Here is an 18,682-nt window from a genome sequence, read left to right as displayed (position 1 = left end):
TAAATGACTTGGATGAGAAAGAGGAAGGCTGGGTTAGTATGTTTGTTATTACACGAAGTTGTGGATAGTTTAGAGGGCTGCTGAAGGTTGCAATGGGACATTGACAGGATGCAGATCTGGGCTGATAAGTGGCAGATGGAATTCAACCTGGAAAAGTGTGAAGTCTGAAGGTTGAATTTGAATACAGATTACAGGGTTAAAGGCAGGATTATTGGCATTGTGGAGGAACAGAAGGATCTTGCGGTTCATGCCCATAGATCCTTCAAAGTTCCCACCCAAGTTGTTAGGGTTGTTAAAAAGGTGTATGGTGTGTTGGCTTTTATTAGCAGGGGAATTGAGTTTAAGAGCCACGGGGTTATGTTACAGCTCTATAGAGCCCTGGTTAGACCACACTTGGAATATTGTGTTCAGTTCTTGTCACCTCATTACAGGAAAGATGTGGTAGCTTTAGAGAGAGTGCAGAGGAGAATTACCAGGATGCTGGACTGTAGGGCATGTCTTATGAAGAAAGGTTGAGGGAGCTAGGGCTTTTCTCATATGAGTGAAGAAGGATGAGAGGTGACTTGATTGAGGTGTACAAGATGTTGCAAGGCATGGATGGAGTGGATAGCCAGAGACCTTTGCCCAGGGTGGAAATGTTTATCATAAGGGGACATAATTTTAAGGTGATTGGAGGAAGGTTTAGGGGAGATGTCAGGGGTGGGTTCTTCACACAGAGTGTGGTGCGTGTGTGGAATACATTGCCAGCAGTCGTATAAAATCAGATACATTAGGGATATTTAAGTGACTCTTGGATAGGTACATGGAAGACAGTACAATGAAGACTATGTAGGTTAGTCTGATCTTAGAGTAGGATAGAAGGCTGGCACAACATTGAGGACAGAAGGGCTTGTACTGTGCTGTACTGTTCTATGTTCTTAAACTGGAAAGGGTGCAAAAAAAGACTTAAGAATACTACCTCGAATGGAAGGTTTGAATTCTAAGGAGAGTCTGGATATGCTGAGACTTTTTCCCCTGGAGGCTGAAAGGTGACTTTGCATCAGTTTAAAAAATCATGAGGGGCATAGATAAGGTGAATAGGGAAGTTCCCAGAGTAGGGAAGTCCAAAACTAGAGGGCATAGGTTTAAGTTGAGAGGGGAAAGATTTAGAAGGGACCTAAGGGGCAACTTTTTCACACTGAGGGTGGTGCGTATATGAAACAAGTTGCCAGAGGAAATGGGAGAGTTGGGTACAGTTAAAACATTTAAAAGACATTTGGACAGGTCCATGAATAGGAAAGGTTTAGAGGCATATGGGCCAAATGCAGCCAAATGGGGCTAATTCAGTTCAGGAAATCTGGTTGGCATGGACGAGTTAGACCAAAGGGTCTGGTTCTGTGATGTATGACTCTATGAAAGATTTGAGACTTTAAAATCCTAGCTGAGATCAGCAGCTAATATCATAAAAAAAGCACTTTCTGCACAGCTTCTCTTTGCCGTGCACTTGCTGGTCTTGCGTTGTATCCTATCGCTGTTGTAGCCAGGACAAGCAACATTTCTGTCGAACCAAAGATCTGGGCCATTATTTATATTTGTTCTGAATTCAGAGACGTCAATGAGTGGAAGCCATCAAGAATTAAAATAATCAGAGCTGGGAAATCGAGGACTGCGATTCAAATTAAAATCTCCCAGTTATAGGAAGACAGGAAAATTGACGAGACCCAACATTTTGAGGGATTTAGGATGAATGAGGTAGATGCTTACACAAGCAAACAAGCAACAAAGGAAATCAATATCAATGTAGACATTAAAGTGCCAGGCAGAGATTTAATAACAAAATATTAATAAATACATTTGAAAAAAACTTATAGTATTTATTCTCTGTCATTGACTAGTATAGATTTCTTTTACTGGAGGCATTGAACGTAACTTGGTGAGATGGAGGATTCTAAGAGTAAACTCTGTACAACAAAAAAATGAACATCAGTTGTCAACTTGAGATGACAACTTGTGAGAAGCAACAATGAGTCAGAAATCTGGGGAGGCGTGAAAGGTAAATGCTGCAGTCTGGCCTGACTTGGATTCGGAACTTTCCCTAGCGATGCGTCTTTCTTGAATGTACATCATCATTAGTTGATCTGGCACAGTAGCTGCCTCTAACCCTTTGTAGAATTGTATGGGCATCGCAGACAGTAAGTATTTCCAAAACCCAAGCCTGGAGATAGTTATGGGCTGTTATACAAAAATGTGCTACTGAACTTTATCTTCATCCTAATTCCCAAGGTATGCTCCAATGACAGCAGCTATCTTGAGGTTACTGGATCGGCAGAGGCCCAGATGAATTGGGAATGTTACAGCTTTCAGTAAGACTATCATGGGATCTGGAACTAAGATGGCTAAATGGAGTTTAGGTATGGGTCAAGCATGATCTAATTGAGTGGAGGAGCAGGCTCAAGGGGCTAAACAGCACACTTTGGTTCCTTTGAAAACATTTACATTGACTTTTAACTGAGACCATGACATCATATACTTTAACTTTCAGTAAGTCAGGCACTATGTTTGCATGCTAAATTGCCTTTCCTTTACTCCTTTTTTAGAAAGTGTTGATTCATGTTGAGGCATGTTCTATTGGTGATAAGCACCCGCCGTGTTACCCAAAGGGCAATTCTTAATGTGTGAGCTTTAGGTCTATTTTGCAAAGGTAGCACCACAACCAATTCCTGCCTTACCTTATTCCATCATCCACACAAACATTCAGCTTGCTGAAAAGCAATCAGAGATGGGTTCATTTGTTAGATTTTTTTTAAGACATTACCTCGGGCACCAAAGCCTTTTCTTGCCCTGAACTTGGTCACAGTTGATTGATGAACAAAGATTTTGATTAAGGTCAATATCTTGCTTTTCTGAATGCATTAATTTCAAACTATCTAATATATTCATCTACGTATTAATTACAGAAGTTGAAAGCTGCATTAAACAAATGACCTCCAGTAATCCAGTCAAAATGCACGATGTATCCTAATCTTTGTTACATGCCGGAGTAGACAAAAAAAAAGAAAAGCCTGCATTGATATAGATGGTTTTAATACTTTGGGATGTCCCAAAAGTGCCTCACAGTAAATGAGACTTAGTCACTGTTGTAATACAAGTAGCTGGAAGCATTTAAACCTACAACATATGATAGGAATCTCATTAGAGGAAAGCCTTAAGGGTTATATCAACCTCCTATGGACCTAAAAAATAGCCCCAGTGCCTTGAGACAAAACAATCTGCTTTATGTATTAAAGTATGAACAGACACAGATCTGTTTCCACTGCCCCAGCTTGTATTTGACGGTGGTTTGCTTGGTTAGTGTTTGCAAAAGTGGAAGATTGAATTGAATTTAGTGTCCACTGGTATTCATGACTTTTCACTTTTGCAAGGGAATAACACTTCAAGTTTAACCATCTTGAGAGGTCAGTTGTTTTGAGATGTAAGATAATGGCCTGAGTCATACCACATTTTGGCAAAGTGGCGTGGTCAAGTTTCATGGAAGTTTTCTGTCTGCGAGGCCTAATGGGTTTTCTTACGCCATCGTCTCAAACTTACCTCATTGATGACATGTCGTGTCTATAGTGCCTCTCTTGTCTGGAGATAGCTGATTCTCCCACTCACCATGCCCAGGAGTACTCATAGGTAAAAACAAGGACTGCAGATGCTGGAAACTAGTCTAGATTAGAGTGGTGCTGGAAAAGCATAGCAGGTCAGGCAGCATCCGAGGACCAGGAATATCGACGTTTTGGGCCAAAGCCCTTTATCAGGAATAGAACATCCAGAAGTATTCATCCCTACTGGGATCCCCGGTGCCAGCGCCATGTTTAACAGGCGCTTTTGCACCTGGTCAAACAAGTTCAATCCACACCTGCCCTTCAGGGTTTGTGATATTTGTCCTGGGCATGGCAGATAAAGGGAAATTGACACCTTAATTTACAGACTGGAACTTGGAGGTCCTGGTATGATGCAGAGAGCGACATCCACAAGACCAATAGAAGAGTCCCCAATAAGGATTTCAGCCATCTGGAGCAGTGCCCAGAATTATAGAAAGAAAATCAGTGACTTTCGCTGCCCTACCAATGTAACTGGCATCATTTTCTTTCTGTTAACTCACACTCACTCTATCTCTGCTACTCCATACACCTCCCAAAGGTCACACTCTTCCACTTTCACTATTGCATACAACATTCCCTTGCTCTCCTTACCCCTGTCAATTCCCCTACATCACTAATCTGGCATGGCTGCTGTGCTGCCTACTCACGCATTGTGGGCACCTCACCAACTACACTAAAGCTAACTGCTGCACCACCCACTTTTATCTCACCCACTCTGGCCATTTCTCTCATTTCCGAAGAAGCTACCCCACAATAGGGCAGGAAGAGCCAAGATGAATGGCGGGATACCTGACATTTAGCTCCCCTACCACTATGAGGCCAGGATCCTGACCTTGACCATCCCAAGCAACCAAATGAATGTGCCTGAGCCCCTGAACTGATATTGGAGGCTGCCCTTGACTTACTGTGCTGGTCCCTCGGACTTAAGGTGTCTCCATTGACTTGACTGAAGACTTCTTTCCTTAGACTTTGATGCACAGTCTTTTGCTTGAAGCACTTGCAATGTGTTTGTCTCACAGGCTGCTGGTACATGGTACAGCTGTGAGATTGACATAGCAAGAGACCTGACAGCAATATGTCAACCTCCTTGACTTATGACTGCTGACAACTGTGTCAAGCTTCCTGGCTTTGGATCTGTGCTATAAAGGTGAGTTAAGACAGGTGTACTGTGAGCTCTGACCAAGGGGACCAGGTAGGTGCTAAGTGACTGAGAACTAAGAAGGCAAGAAAGCATTACTAACTCTCAGATGCAACTGGCCCGAACAGTGGGTTGGGTACCTTTCCTTGCATGTAACTGTTCTGTACGTGAAGTGCCCTTGCTGGAGCATCCCAATGATAATTTCAGTGTGCTCCAAAGTACAGCATTCAAGTGCAGAAATGAATTAGAGAGGTACCATGATGGTGCGGAGAAGCTGATGTGTTGGATTATGGTGTCTGCAGACACAGGACTGAATAAACTGACATTAATTTATAATTACATTTTTACATCTATTATAAACCAAAGATAGTTTCGCAAACACATTTTCCTTTAAATCTGTTACACAGTGCTTGCTTTAGTAAGTCAAAGGATTCTGGATGAGAGCTGCCAGTGATTTGGCAGAATAAAAGATGTGTCACAGTAAAGCCTTTTACAATATTTAAGTGATATCACAGATAATCTCACAAATATTATCTTCAGAAAAAAGGCTTTTCCAGCAATAATTACATTTTACATTTATTAACAAGTTTATAGATCTACTTGAACTATAAATGTGGTGTTTATCATGGCATTAAAACTCACTTCTTTCACCATACGAGTGGCTCATACTCTGGAAGATGACTTATAGAAAATAGAACGTTACAGCGTAATACAGGCCCTTGGCCCTCGGTGGTTCCACAATCTGAAGCCTAACCTACACTATTCCGTTCTCGTCCATATGCCTATCCAATGACCACTTAAATGCCCTCAAAGTTGGTGAGTCTACTACTGTTGCAGGCATGCATTCCACACCCCTACTACTCTCTGAGTAAAGAAACTACCTTTGACATCTGTCCTATATCTATCATCACACAATTTAAAGCTATGTCCCCTCATGCTAGCCATCACCATCCGAGGAAAAAGGCTGTCAATGTACAACTTCTCTAACCCTCTGATTATCTTATATATCTCAATTAAGTCACCACTCAACCTTCTCTCTAACGAAAACAGTCTCAGGACCCTCAGTCATTCCTTGTAAGACCTTTCTTCCATACCAGCTTCCACATCCTTCCTACAATGCAATGACCAGAACTATATGCAATATTCCCAAGTGCGGCCACACCAGGGTTTTGTACAGCTGCAGCTTGACTTCATAGTTCCAAAACTCAATCCCTCTACCAATAAAATGTAGTGTATTCTTTACCTAGTACTGTTGGGATTGACTAGGAAATGAATGTCTGGGTATGTGGCAAAAGACATCTTTTTAAAGAGACTTTCTGGCCAATTGCAAAATGTGAGAAGCTGCAATCATAAATAAAAAGGGCAATAGGTGTAAAGAAGTGATTAATGCATTAGACATTAATGAACAATTCACTTGCCCTGCATTTCTACCTCAGAGTCAAGATTAGAGTGGTGCTGGAAAAACACAGCAGATCAGGCAGCATCCGAGGAATCCAGATGAAGGGCTTTTGGTCGAAACGTCGATTTTCGGGCTCCTCGGAAGCTGCTTGACATGCTGTGCTTTTCTAGCACCACTCTAATCTTGATTCTGATCTTCAGTATCTGCAGTTCTCATTTTTTCGCCTGCATTTCTACCTGCCTATATAGGAATGGTGACAATGAAATATCAGAGTCATTTTGGTACAGTCATGGCATTGTCTTGTCTTAGTCAGAATATCTGGAGACATGGGGTGACACTTCAGTGAAGTATTGAGAGAATACCTCTCTGAAAGAGGAGTCAACTTAGAGACCAGATATAAAACTGTCTGTATTCTTAACATGAGATAAAAGATCCCATAACAATCTTCAAAGAAAAGCAGTATCCTAGCTAATACATATCCCTCAAATAACCAGAGTATTTAGTCATTTCTGCTTATGGTCTGTAATTGTCTATATTGCTGACTTGAAAATCATAATAATTCAGAAATACTTTATCATAGGGCACAATTGTTTTGATGCCTCTTATTGAAATTTCTTGAAGGCTGTTTGGTTTTCCAGATTCCTTTCTCATGTGCACATAGCCCTGGATTAAGTGACGTATTCATCTTGAAGTTGTAACAAACAATACCTTCAGTATTTGTGTGAGTTGCACAGAAGCAGAATTGGAAGAACTCATTAATATCCTTAATTGTAATCAAACCTCCATCAAACTTAATACAACATTATACAGGGAAGGCATAAATTTCCTCAACACCAAAGTATTTAAATTGGCATAGAACAACAGGCGAATATTAACACAGGTTTTTTTTAAAATAACTACAACATGCTTCTCTACACAAAATATCATCACTACAAGCCTTCCATAGACTGGCAGGTCACTGCTAAAGTGTTTCAGTCACCCATACAGAATGCTGGAACATTTTACCTAGGCAGTTACTATCCTTTTTACTGCATCTCATATTGCAATCTCAGACTATATTTAATGGTTGACAGTATTCATTACAATAGTATTCACTACATTTTCCCCATACAGCAGCTCCTGAAATTATGTAGTATTAAACAAGTGATTCTACAATTATTTGCAATGAATTAATTACTTCAGTGATTTCAATCGTTCCTGGCCTCTAGTTAGTTGGATATTCCTTTATTGACAGTTTGAATCTGTTCCCTCACCTTTGCTGTCTCAATCTTCCGCCTTTGCAGATTTTTCACGTGAAACCTCCCTTTTGCCTTAACACACAGTTCCCTCTCCTCCCCTCCACCTTCCTTCTCCAATATCCCTTTGTATCCTGCTTTCCCACACCTCTCTTGTAGATTCCTTCTCCTCCTCACCTCTCCTGTATCCTCTTTCTAACCAACCTTTTGTAGCATTCTTCTTCCCATCTATCATGCTAAAAACATAGCCCGAGTGTTCAGCAAAAGCTAAAGCTCTGTAAAAGCTCAGTCAAAAGGCATTGCCCCTAGTAAAAGCCCTGGCAAAAGGCATGTCCCAGACCCCTCTGGGGTCTGGCTTCCTTAGCAATTTCTTCATCACCATCACTTGCTTATTAATTGCTCACTGCTCCTCCAGTCAGAGATTTTTTCCCACATGTGCTGTTGTGAGGCTTACTGGAGAACATATCAGCAGCAAACATGAAAGAGAACCAGTCTGTGACTGGAAGGACAGCCCCTCACTGATTTACTCCATTCCACTAACTTGTCTCCCATGGCCACCCACGCGATTGACTTTTCCAGGCCTTTTAGGGGTCAAACGTGGTCAGTGTCCCCTCATATTTGAGTCCTACTACATTGGCTGTTAAGTACTATGCATGTTGTGAGGTTCTTTCTCCATCATGGCCACCCACTTACCAGGCTGTCGTGAGATCATCTCAGGAATTTCATTCTAATACTTTGACATTTTACAAGTGTCAAAAAGTAATAAATTTCACAACAGTAAATGGGAAAAGTGAAGCTATTAAAACCAAGCTCTCTACACTTGAAATCTAGAGCTGTCGTAGTCAAAAGATATGACTAGGTCAAAAATGGATGGGTTTCTATGAAACTACAAATGCTCACAGACATTTGAGCTTACCCTTAAGTATCATAATGTAGCATTTAGATTGTAACATCAGTAAAACTTGATGTAAAGTTATCAGCTTTGATTCCTTGTCAGCCTCTCTAATTCTTCATTATTCATTTCAGTGAAGGGAACCAGAGTACTGGCAACTGGAGGGGCTTCTTCAAACCCAGATATACTGAAGGTAGGGGGAGATCTACCATTATCACATATCTCTCTGCTTTGAGATAATCTTAGTACAATAATCAGTTGATGGCAGAGGAGGATAAATGAGTCGCTATTTCCACCTCCTGAGTTAATCTGCTCCCTGCTTAATATCTAATAATTATCCTTCAGCGCAACTAGATCAAACCCAATTAAGGCTGTCAATTCTAGTGCACAATGTAATTAACATATGAAGACGTAATATCAGCTGTGGCTGTGTGTGTGCTGGCCAGATAGAAAAGTGAAATTTAAAAGCAATCCATTGTGATTATTTTACTAACTTCTAATTTCCTCATGAACTTCAAAAACATAAACAACTTTAATCCTTTGCAGGTAAATCTAAGATTCAACATCCGGGCCCCTATACCTCCTCCTCCCTGCTGCTAGCTGGTCTCTGTTCCGGTGTTAGTAAGCCTTCAGATTTAGGTCTTGTAGCCAGCAAGGACCTGAGCTCTCATTTCAGGTCCGTAAGAAGTGAATCTCATTGGAAAGTGTAACAATTTAAAAGCAAAAAGTTGTACGTACTGGGAATTTAAAACAAATGCTAAAAAGGCACAGGACAGTCGGAAACCGTGTAGAGGCGTATGGTCGTGTCATGGTTATGTTAGCTGAACCAGAAACCTGGAGGATGTGCTATGGCAGACAGTGTATTATGTAGAAAAATGTGAACTTGTTCCCTTTGGCAGTAGTGTTTTATTTGAATGGAAAGAGACTGGGTCTCGTAGTACATGAATCACAGAATGTATGCAAGTACAGCAAGTGATTAGGAAAGCAATTGTGATATTGGTGTTGATTGTCATGAGAGTTATATTTATGAGGAAGTTGCTACAGCTGTACATTGCCTTAGGTAGATCACATCTGTGTACGTGTTTGCTCTCCTTACTGAAGAAAGCATACCATTTCATTAGAAGCAGTTCAGAAAAGATTTATCCAACTGAGTCTTGGAAAGAAGTAATAGAAAGAGAGTCATACTATGTAGAAACAGATCCTTAGGTCCATGATCTCTATGCTGATCAACAAACACCAAATTACACTAATCCCATTTACCTATACTTGGTCCATTGCCTATGATGGCCCTATCTTTTGAAGAAAGATGGATCAGGTTGGGTTCTTTATCCATTGGAGGTCAGAAGCATGACAGGCGATCTGAATTTTATCAAAAATCATTTTAAGTATAAGTTTTGGCTGGTTTCATGAAGGTTTTTCTTCATGAGTTTGCATGAGTTTTCTCATACTATTCTCTGCAGCTTTCACCATACCACTGCAGTATCCTGTTTCTGCTATCTTCCCTCTTGCCAATGGCAGAAGTACGTGACTCTGCCGGGATTCCCAGCACTGGAGCTATTTCTAAAGCTCAGCCATGCGTCAGGTCATGCCTTGAGAGACGGGGTTGCTCTTCACAGTGCTCGTAGTAGGACTGGCACCGAAGAAAAAGCTTCTGAGATCACATGGGTGACACAATTGACATTTAATTGTTTTTGTAAGTGCACATTCATCACTGCAATGCTAGTTAAGAACAAAGCTGCAATTACTCATTGTTAGTGTCACCCATTCTTAGAACCCTATGTCAGGGAGTACTACTCTTTCCTCACTGCCCCAATGTGTTCTTTCTTCATTGTTCAATATGAGACCATTGCTTACTGGAGTGTCTTCAAACAGTTGAAAACATTCACTTTTGTTCAGCAAGAGCAAAAGCAAAAAAGAAAACAAAAGCTACTTGTGTTTCTGGGGAACAGACAGGAGCTGCATGCCTCTTGGCTATAAAACCATAAAATATAGGAACAGCTCTGTCATTTGATCATGGCTGATATGTTTCTCAACCCCATTCTCCTGCCTTCTCCCTGTAACTCTTGATCCCCCCACTAATCAAGAATCTATCTATCTCTGTCTTAAATGCACTCAATGACTTGGCCTCCAAGCCCTTTGCAGCAATGAGTTCCACAGATTAACCACCCTCTGGCTGAAGAAGTTCCTCCTCATCACAGTTCTAAAGGGTTGTCCCTGCACTTGAGGGTGTGCCCTCGAGTTCTAGTCTCTCCTGCAGGCAGAAACATTATCTCCACATCCACTCTATCCTGGCCTCTCAGTATTCTGTACATTTCAGTCAGGTCCCCCCTCATCCTTCTAAACTCCATTGAATACAAACTCAGAGACCTCAACTGCTCCTCATATGACAAGCCCTTCATCCCTGGGATCATTCTTGTAAATGTTGTCTGAAATCCCCTCCAAGGCCAGGACATCTTTCCTTAGATATGGAGCCCAACACTGCTCACAATATTCCAAATGCAGTCTGACCAGAGCCTTTTACAGCCTTAGCAGTACATCTCTGTTCTTGTATTCTAGCCATCTTGAAATGAATGCTAATATTTCATTTGCTTTTCTAACTGCCAACTGAACCTGCACGTTAATCTTAAGAGAATCCTGAACTAGGACTCCCAAGTCCTTTTCTGCTTCAGATTTTCGAAGCCTTTCCTCATTTAGAAAATAGTCTACTCCTCTATTTTACCTACCAAAGTACATAACTTTACACTTTCCCAAATTGTATTCCATCTATCACTTCTGTGCCTACTCTCCTAGCCTGTCCAAGCTCTTCTGCAGCCTCACCATTTCCTTCACACTAGTTGTCCTTTCACCTAACTTTGTGTCGTTCGCAGACTGAGTAACAATGCCTTCAGTTCCTTTATCTAGGTCATTAATGTATAACATGAATAATTGTGGTCCCAACACTGACCCCTGCAGAACTCCACTATTCACCGGCTGCCATTCTGAAAAAGACCCCTTTATCCCTATTCTCTGCCTTCTGCCAATCAGCCAATCCTCTATCCTCTATCCTTGCCCCTAACACCATGGGCTCGTATTGTGTTTGTTAGCCTACTGTGCAGCACTAAGTCAAACGCCTTCTAGAACTCCAAATAGATCATGCTCACTGGCTCTCCTTTGTCTAACTTGCTCGCTAGCTCCTCAAAGAAGTCTAACAGATTTGTCAGGCATGGCCTCCCCTTGACGAAGCTGGACTGGCTAAACCCTATTTTACCATGCACTCCTTCCAAGTACTCTGCAATGTCATCTTTAAATATGGACTCTAAAATCTTACCAACAACTGAGGTCCATTAACCGGCCAATGGTTTCCTGTCTTCTGCTTCCCTTCCTTCTTAAGCAGGGGAGTTACATTAGCCAATGTCCGTTGTTCCTAAGAGATCACCACCAATGACTCCACAATCTCCTCAGCTATCTCTTCACAACTCTGGGCTGTAGTCCATCTGGTCTGAGTGATTTAGCCACCTTCAGACCTTTCAGCTTCCCCAGCTCCTTCTGCTTAGTGATGCCACTACACTCACCTTTGCTCCTGATTCTCTTGAAGTTCTGATGTGCTGCTAGTGTCTTCCACAGTGAAAACTGATGCAAAGCACCTATTCCATTCCTCCGCCATTTCGTTGTTCACCATTACTACTTCTCCAGCCTCACTTCCTAGTGGTTCAATGTCCATTCACACCTCTGTCTTATCGTTAGATATCTAAAAATAATTGCAATCTTCCTTCATATTAATAGCTAGATTTTTCTTATATTTCATCTCCCCTCTTCTTGCTTTTTTATTTATCCTCTGCTGGTTTTTGAAAGGCTTCCCAATCTTCTGGGCTTCCCATGTATCTTCACCATATTGTATGCTTTTTCTTTGCCTGTATGCTGTCCCTGAATTCCCTTGTCAGCCATGGTTGCCTTGTCCTCCCCTCAGAATGTTTCTTCTTCCTTGGTATGAATTTTTGCTGTGCCTCCTGAATTACCCCAGAAACTCCTGCCAATGTTGCTCCACTATCTTCTCTGCTAGGTTCCCCTTCCAATCAACTCTGATTTTTCCTCATGTCTTTGGAGTTACCTTTACTCAATTATAATATCGCTGGGACTTTTTTCACTGGAGCATAGGAGGTTGGGAAGCGACCTGATAGAACTTTATAAAATAATGAGGCATATAGATGGTAGTTGTCTTTTCTCTAGATTAGGGGATTTCAAGATTGAGGCAATTTTTAAGGTGAGAGGAGGGAGATTTAAAAAAAGAAATGGGGGCAAATATTTTACACAGAGGGCGGTTCACATGTGGAATGAACTCCCTGAGGAAGTGGTGAATGTGAGTACAATTGCAATGTTGAAAAGACACTTGCATAAGCACATGAATTGGAAGGGTTTGGAGGGATTTGAGCCAGGGGCAGGCAAGTGGAACTAGTTTAGTTTGGGATTGTTTTCAGCATGGACTAGTTGAACTGAAGGGTCTATTGCCATGCTGTATGATTCTATGTTCCAGCACACCTCTTTGAATTAGGACTTAATTAATATAACCTCTTGAGTCCTGGCCCTCCAGTTTCATCTTGCCAACCACATGTTCACTGACCCCTCAAAACCCCAACTCCCACCATCAGGCAATTGTCACTGTCAATAGCAACCTCACCCTCAGTTATCCAAGTCTCCAATGCACTATCACCTCACCCCTTATAGGCAGAGTTTTCTCCTTTACAATTATTGTCCCCTCTGCATCCCAGCATGCTGTCTCCATTCCCCAGAACTGACTTCCCCAATTTCCCTACCACAGCAGCACTGGCCCCACAACACTGCTTAACTTTCATGGAGCTGACCACCAGGACTGACCATGATCCATCTCCTGACTAACTTGGGCTAACTGCTCGCTTGATGGAAGACCGGAGTCCTCACTGATCTTCATGCAACTTCCTGATTGACCTCCTGTGGCTCTCTAGATGATTCCACTGGACCTTCTGGACTGACCTTGGTCCAATCTCAAATGTAGTAACATGGACCTTCTGTTCCCTAAACATACCAAGTGGTCAGCATATTATGGTCAAGCCCCTGGATTGATTTTGGAGACTCCCTTGACTTACTGTGCCAAGATCCCCTGATTGAAGGCTGTCTCCTTTAGCCTGACTGAGGACTACTGTCCCAAGACTTTAAGGCATGGCCAGTTTGCTGAAGCAAATACGTGTGTTTGCTGCTTGACATTGGCACGTGGTGCAGGTGTGAGATTAACATAGCACCATGAAGTACAACAACATGTCCACCCTGTGACTGATCTCCGCTGACAACCATGACAAGCTGCCTGCTTTATTTTGTTTTAAACAATAAGGCAGAAGGATTCAGCCTTTAAGCACTGGCTGAGAAGACAAAACACAAAAAGGTAAGGCAAGGCAGAGATGCTGTGCGCGTCTAAGAAGGCAGAATTCTGTATTCACTAAGAGAGCAAGTGAGGAGCTCTAAGATGCATTCTGAGTGAATCCATAAAATGAGTGCCTGTCCCAGTGCACAAATGTTCTGACAACAGAATTACAATGCAAGGGGCCATTACACTCCAAAGTGCAGCATTAAAGTGGAGAACTGTATTGTACGTGGATTGGAAATAATGACAAAGTGAGGCTGTTACCTGTCCAAAGCTAACCTCATTGGACAGGCTTTGCAGGTGGTTGATGTTTATGAAGCTGACCTGAGATGTTGTGGACTGCTGTCCCGAGACACAAGTGGAAAGCCAGAGTTGCCAGGTTTCCCCTTCTGACTTTCGTGCCAGAAATTGTTGCTGTCTAGTTTCTATGTGGCACGTGAGAGACTAAGAAACTGCACATCAATGAGGGAAGATTAGGTATTAATAACATACTAGTTCATGCAAATGGATGTTTATGGGCCTTTCGCCATTCACAAGAGAGGTTCCCATCTTATCATTCAAAACCTAGTTGCTGAATCAGACTTTTGTTTTGCTAACATCACAAATCTTATTTTACCGATCTTACTATACTTTCCCAACCAACGCATTGTTATTCGGGGCTGGGATGATTGTGCCCATAAAACCCTGAAGAGATTTGATAGCTTAGAGACTGAGAAGCTGTAAAGCTGATGGCACGAAGTATTGAAGTGATAAGTGAAGTTAGAAGCAGGAGAACAGAAGATGAGTACCAGCTAAACTCAGAATGCAAAGCAGTGTCATAATGACCAAGTTAAGGTCACTCTGCTTGAATATCTAAACTGCAGATTGCTGAGGTGGATTAGACTGTTTTTAAATGCATGATTGGACATGGATTGTCTTCAAATAATTGCTGTATAGTTTATAGCAACTCTCCATTTCTTTAAGACTCAGAAGCCTTCCTAATGGAATCATATTAAACCATAAGACTATAAGATGAAAGAGCAGAAGTAGGTCCTTCAGCCAATCAAGTTGGCTCAAAGAGATCATGGCTTATCCTCAACTCAACTTTTCTGACTTTTCCTCGTACCCCTTCATTACCTTACAATCTGGCTATCTCAGTCTTGAATAAGCATCAACAACTGTCTGGCAGAATTCCACAGAATCACTATTCTCTGAAAGAAGAAATCCCTTCTCATCTCTAACTCTGATATTGTGACCTCTGATCCTGGAATCTCCCACAAAGGGAAACAACCTTTCCATATCTACGCTGTCAAGCAATCTAAGAATCTTACAGAATTCCATAAGGTCTCCTTTCACTTTTCTAAGTTCCAGTAGATACTACTGCAACTTAATCAATCTTTTCTCATGAGACATTCCCACCATACACAGAATTACCCTCAGGAATGGTGGGGCAGCATGGTGGCTCTGTGGTTAGCACTGCTGCCTCACAGCGCCAGAGAAATGGGTTCAATTCTAGCCTCAGGCAACTGTCCTGTGCGGAGTTTGCACATTCTCCCCGTGTCTGCGTGGGTTTCCTTTGAATGCTCCGGTTTCCTCCTACACTCACAAAGATGTGCAGGTTAGATGAATTGGCCATGCTAATGTTAGGTGAAGGGGTAAATGTAGAGGAATGGGTCTGGGTGAGTTGCTCTTCGGGGGGTCAGTGTGGACTTGTTGGGCTGAAGGGCCTGTTTCCGCACTGTAAGTAATCTCACCTGAACCTTCTCTGGACTGCTCCAATGCCATTACAACTTTCCTTAGATAAGGAGACCAAAACTGTTCACAGTATTTCAGATGTGGGCTGACTCAACTATTCCTGTTCAACAGGAAATGGGGTAAGGACCTGTGAGCAGTGGGGATCAGTGCTGGGACCACAACTTGATTTTTAAGCGGCAATTGGATAGGTACATGGATAGGTGCTTAAGCTAGGACAAATGTTCGGCACAATATCGTGGGCCGAAGGGCCTGTTCTGAGCTGTATTGTTCTATGTTCTAACTGTTTACTACATATATTAATGACTTGGAGGAAGGAAGTGAATGTATTGTGGCCAAATTTTCATCTGACACAAAAATAGATGGAAAGACAGGTTGGGGGTGGGGTACAAGCAGTTTACAGATTAATATTGAGTGGTTAAGAAAGTGAAAAAGTGAGGACTGCAGATGCTGGAGATCAGAGCTGAAAATGTGTTGCTGGAAAAGCGCAGCAGGTCAGGCGGCATCCAAGGAGCAGGAGAATCGACGTTTCAGGCATGAGTCCTTCTTCAGGAATGAGGAGAGTGTGTCAAGCAGGTGAAGATAAAAGGTAGGGAGGAGGGACTTGGGGGAGGGGCATTGGAAATGCGATAGGTGGAAGGAGGTTAAGGTGAGGGTGATAGGCCGGAGTGGGAGTGGGGGAGGGGGCGGAGAGTTCAGGAAGAAGATTGCAGGTTAGGAGGGCGGTGCTGAGTTTGAGGGTTGGGACTGAGACAAGGTGGGGGGAGAGGAAATGAAACTGGAGAAATCTGAGTTCATCCCTTGTGGTTGGAGGGTTCCTAGGCGGAAGATGAGGCGCTCTTCCTCCAGCCATCATGTTGCTATGGTCTGGCGATGGAGGAGTCCAAGGACCTGCATGTCCTTGGTGGAGTGGGAGGGGGAGTTGAAGTGTTGAGCCACGGGGTGGTTGGGTTGGATGGTCCGGGTGTCCCAGAGGTGTTCTCTGAAAAGTTCCGCAAGTAGGCGGCCTGTCTCCCCAATATAGAGGAGGCCACATCAGGTGCAGCGGATGCAGTAAATGATGTGTGTGGAGGTGCAGGTGAATTTATGGTGGATATGGAAGGATCCCTTGGGGCCTTGGAGGGAAGTAAGGGGGAAGTGTGGCCGCAAGTTTTGCATTTCTTGCGGTTGCAGGGGAAGGTGCCGGGAGTGGAGGTTGGGTTGGTGGGGGATGTGGACCTGACAAGGGAGTCACGGAGTGAGTGGTCTTTTCGGAACGCTGATAGGGGAGGGGAGAGAAATATATCCCTGGTGGTGGGGTCCTTTTGGAGGTGGCAGAAATGACGACGGATGATGTGATGTATGTGGAGGTTGGTGGGGTGATAGGTGAGGACCAGTGGGGTTCTGTCCTGGTGGCGATTGGAGGGGCGGTGCTCAAGAGCGGAGGAGCGGCAAGTGGAGGAGACGCGGTGGAGGGCATCGTCGATCACGTCTGGGGGGAAATTGCAGTCTTTGAAGAAGGAGGCCATCTGGGTTGTTCGGTATTGGAACTGGGACTCCTGGCAGCAGATGTGGTGGAGGTGAAGGAATTGGGAATATGGGATGGCGTTTTTACAGGGGGTAGGGTGGGAGGACGTGTAGTCTAGGTAGCTGTGGGAGTCGGTCGCTTTATAGTAAATGTCCGTGTTGATTGGATAGAAATGGAGAGGTCTAGGAAGGGGAGGGAGGAGTCTGAGACGGTCCAGGTAAATTTGAGGCAGGGGTGGAAGGTGTTGATAAAGTGGATGAACTGTTCAACCTCCTCATGGGAGCACGAGGCAGCACCGATAAGGTCATCGATGTAGCGGAGGAAAAGGTTGGGAGTGGTGCCAGCGTAGCTGCGGTTAAGTAAGTGGACAATAAGTTGGCAAATGAAATATAATGTGGGAAAATGGGATATTGTTCATTTTGGAAGGGAAAACAAAAGAACAGAATGTTATTTAAATGAAGAAAAACTGCAGAAATCTGCAAGACAAAGGAATTTGGGATATTTGTACATGAAAGACAGAAAGCGAGTACCCAGGTGTAGCTGGTAATCAGGAAGGCTAATGGAATGTTGGCCCTTATTTCAAGAGGGTTGGTCTATAAGACCAGGGAAGTCTAACTGCAACTGTACAAGGTGCTGGTGAGACCACATCTAGCACATTGCGAGCAGTTTTAATTAAGATTATCACAGATAGAGTCATAGAGATGTACAGCATGGAAACAGACTCTTTGGTCCAACCGGTCCATGCCGACCAGATATCCCAACCCAATCTAGTCCCACCTGCCAGCACCCAGCCCATATCCCTCCAAACCCTTCCTATTCATATACCCATCCAAATGCCTCTTAAGTGTTGCAATTGTACCAGCCTCCACCACATCCTCTGGCAGCTCATTCCATACACGTACTACCCTCTGCATGAAAAAGTTGCCCCTTTTTTATATCTTACCCCTCTCACCCTAAACCTATGCCCTCTAGTTCTGGGCTCCCCGATCCCAAGGAAAAGACTTTGTCTATTTATCCTATCCATGCCCGTCATAATTTTGTAAACCTCTATAAGGTCACTCCTCAGCCTCCCACGCTCCAGGGAAAACAGCCCCAGCCTGTTCAGCCTCTCCCTGTAGCTCAGATCCTCCAACCCTGGCAACATCCTTTCAAGTTTCACAACATCTTTCCGATAGGAAGGAGACAGAATTGCACGCAATATTCCAACAGAGGCCTGACCAATGTCCTGTACAGCCGCAACATGACCTTCCAACTCCTATACTCAATACTCTGACCAATAAAGGAAAGCATACCAAACACCTTCTTCACTCTCCTATCTACCTGCGACTCCACTTTCAAGAAGCTATGAACCTGCACTCCAAGTTCTCTTTGTTCAGCAACACACCCGAGGACCTTACCATTAAACATATAAGTCCTGCTAAGATTTGTTTTCCCAAAATGCAGCACCTCGCATTTATCTGAATTAAACTCCATCTGCCACTTCTCAGCCCATTGTCCCATCTGGTCAAGATCCTGTTGTAATCTTAGGTAACCTTCGCTGTCCACTACACCTCCAATTTTGGTGTCATCTGCAAACTTACTAACTGTACCTCTTATGCTCGCATCCGAATCATTTATGTAAGTGACAAAAAGTAGAGGGCCCAGCACCGATCCTTGTGGCACTCCACTGGTCACAGGCCTCCAGTCTGAAAAACAACCTTCCACCACCACCTTCTATTTTTGAGCCAGTTCTGTATCCAAATGGCTAGTTCTCCCTGTATTCCATGAAATGTAACCTTGCTAA

The 18,682-nt window shown here is 43.2% G+C and overlaps 1 protein-coding gene across 1 annotated transcript in view; it reads left to right on the top strand.

Annotated features, from left to right (window-relative positions):
• The window catches only part of xylb (xylulokinase homolog (H. influenzae)), a 284,901-nt gene that overhangs the window by 213,314 nt on the left and 52,905 nt on the right, over nt 1–18,682 (top strand). The window contains exon 16 of the mRNA XM_060825642.1: nt 8,425–8,483. Coding sequence (XP_060681625.1) covers nt 8,425–8,483 — 59 coding nt within the window. The remainder of the gene's footprint in view (nt 1–8,424; nt 8,484–18,682) is intronic.

This window comes from Hemiscyllium ocellatum, chromosome 5, assembly GCF_020745735.1.
Source record: "Hemiscyllium ocellatum isolate sHemOce1 chromosome 5, sHemOce1.pat.X.cur, whole genome shotgun sequence".
Taxonomy (NCBI): Eukaryota; Metazoa; Chordata; class Chondrichthyes; order Orectolobiformes; family Hemiscylliidae; genus Hemiscyllium; species Hemiscyllium ocellatum.
The sequence above is the reverse complement of the archived record's forward strand: the minus strand, read 5'-3'. Positions and strand labels throughout refer to the sequence as shown.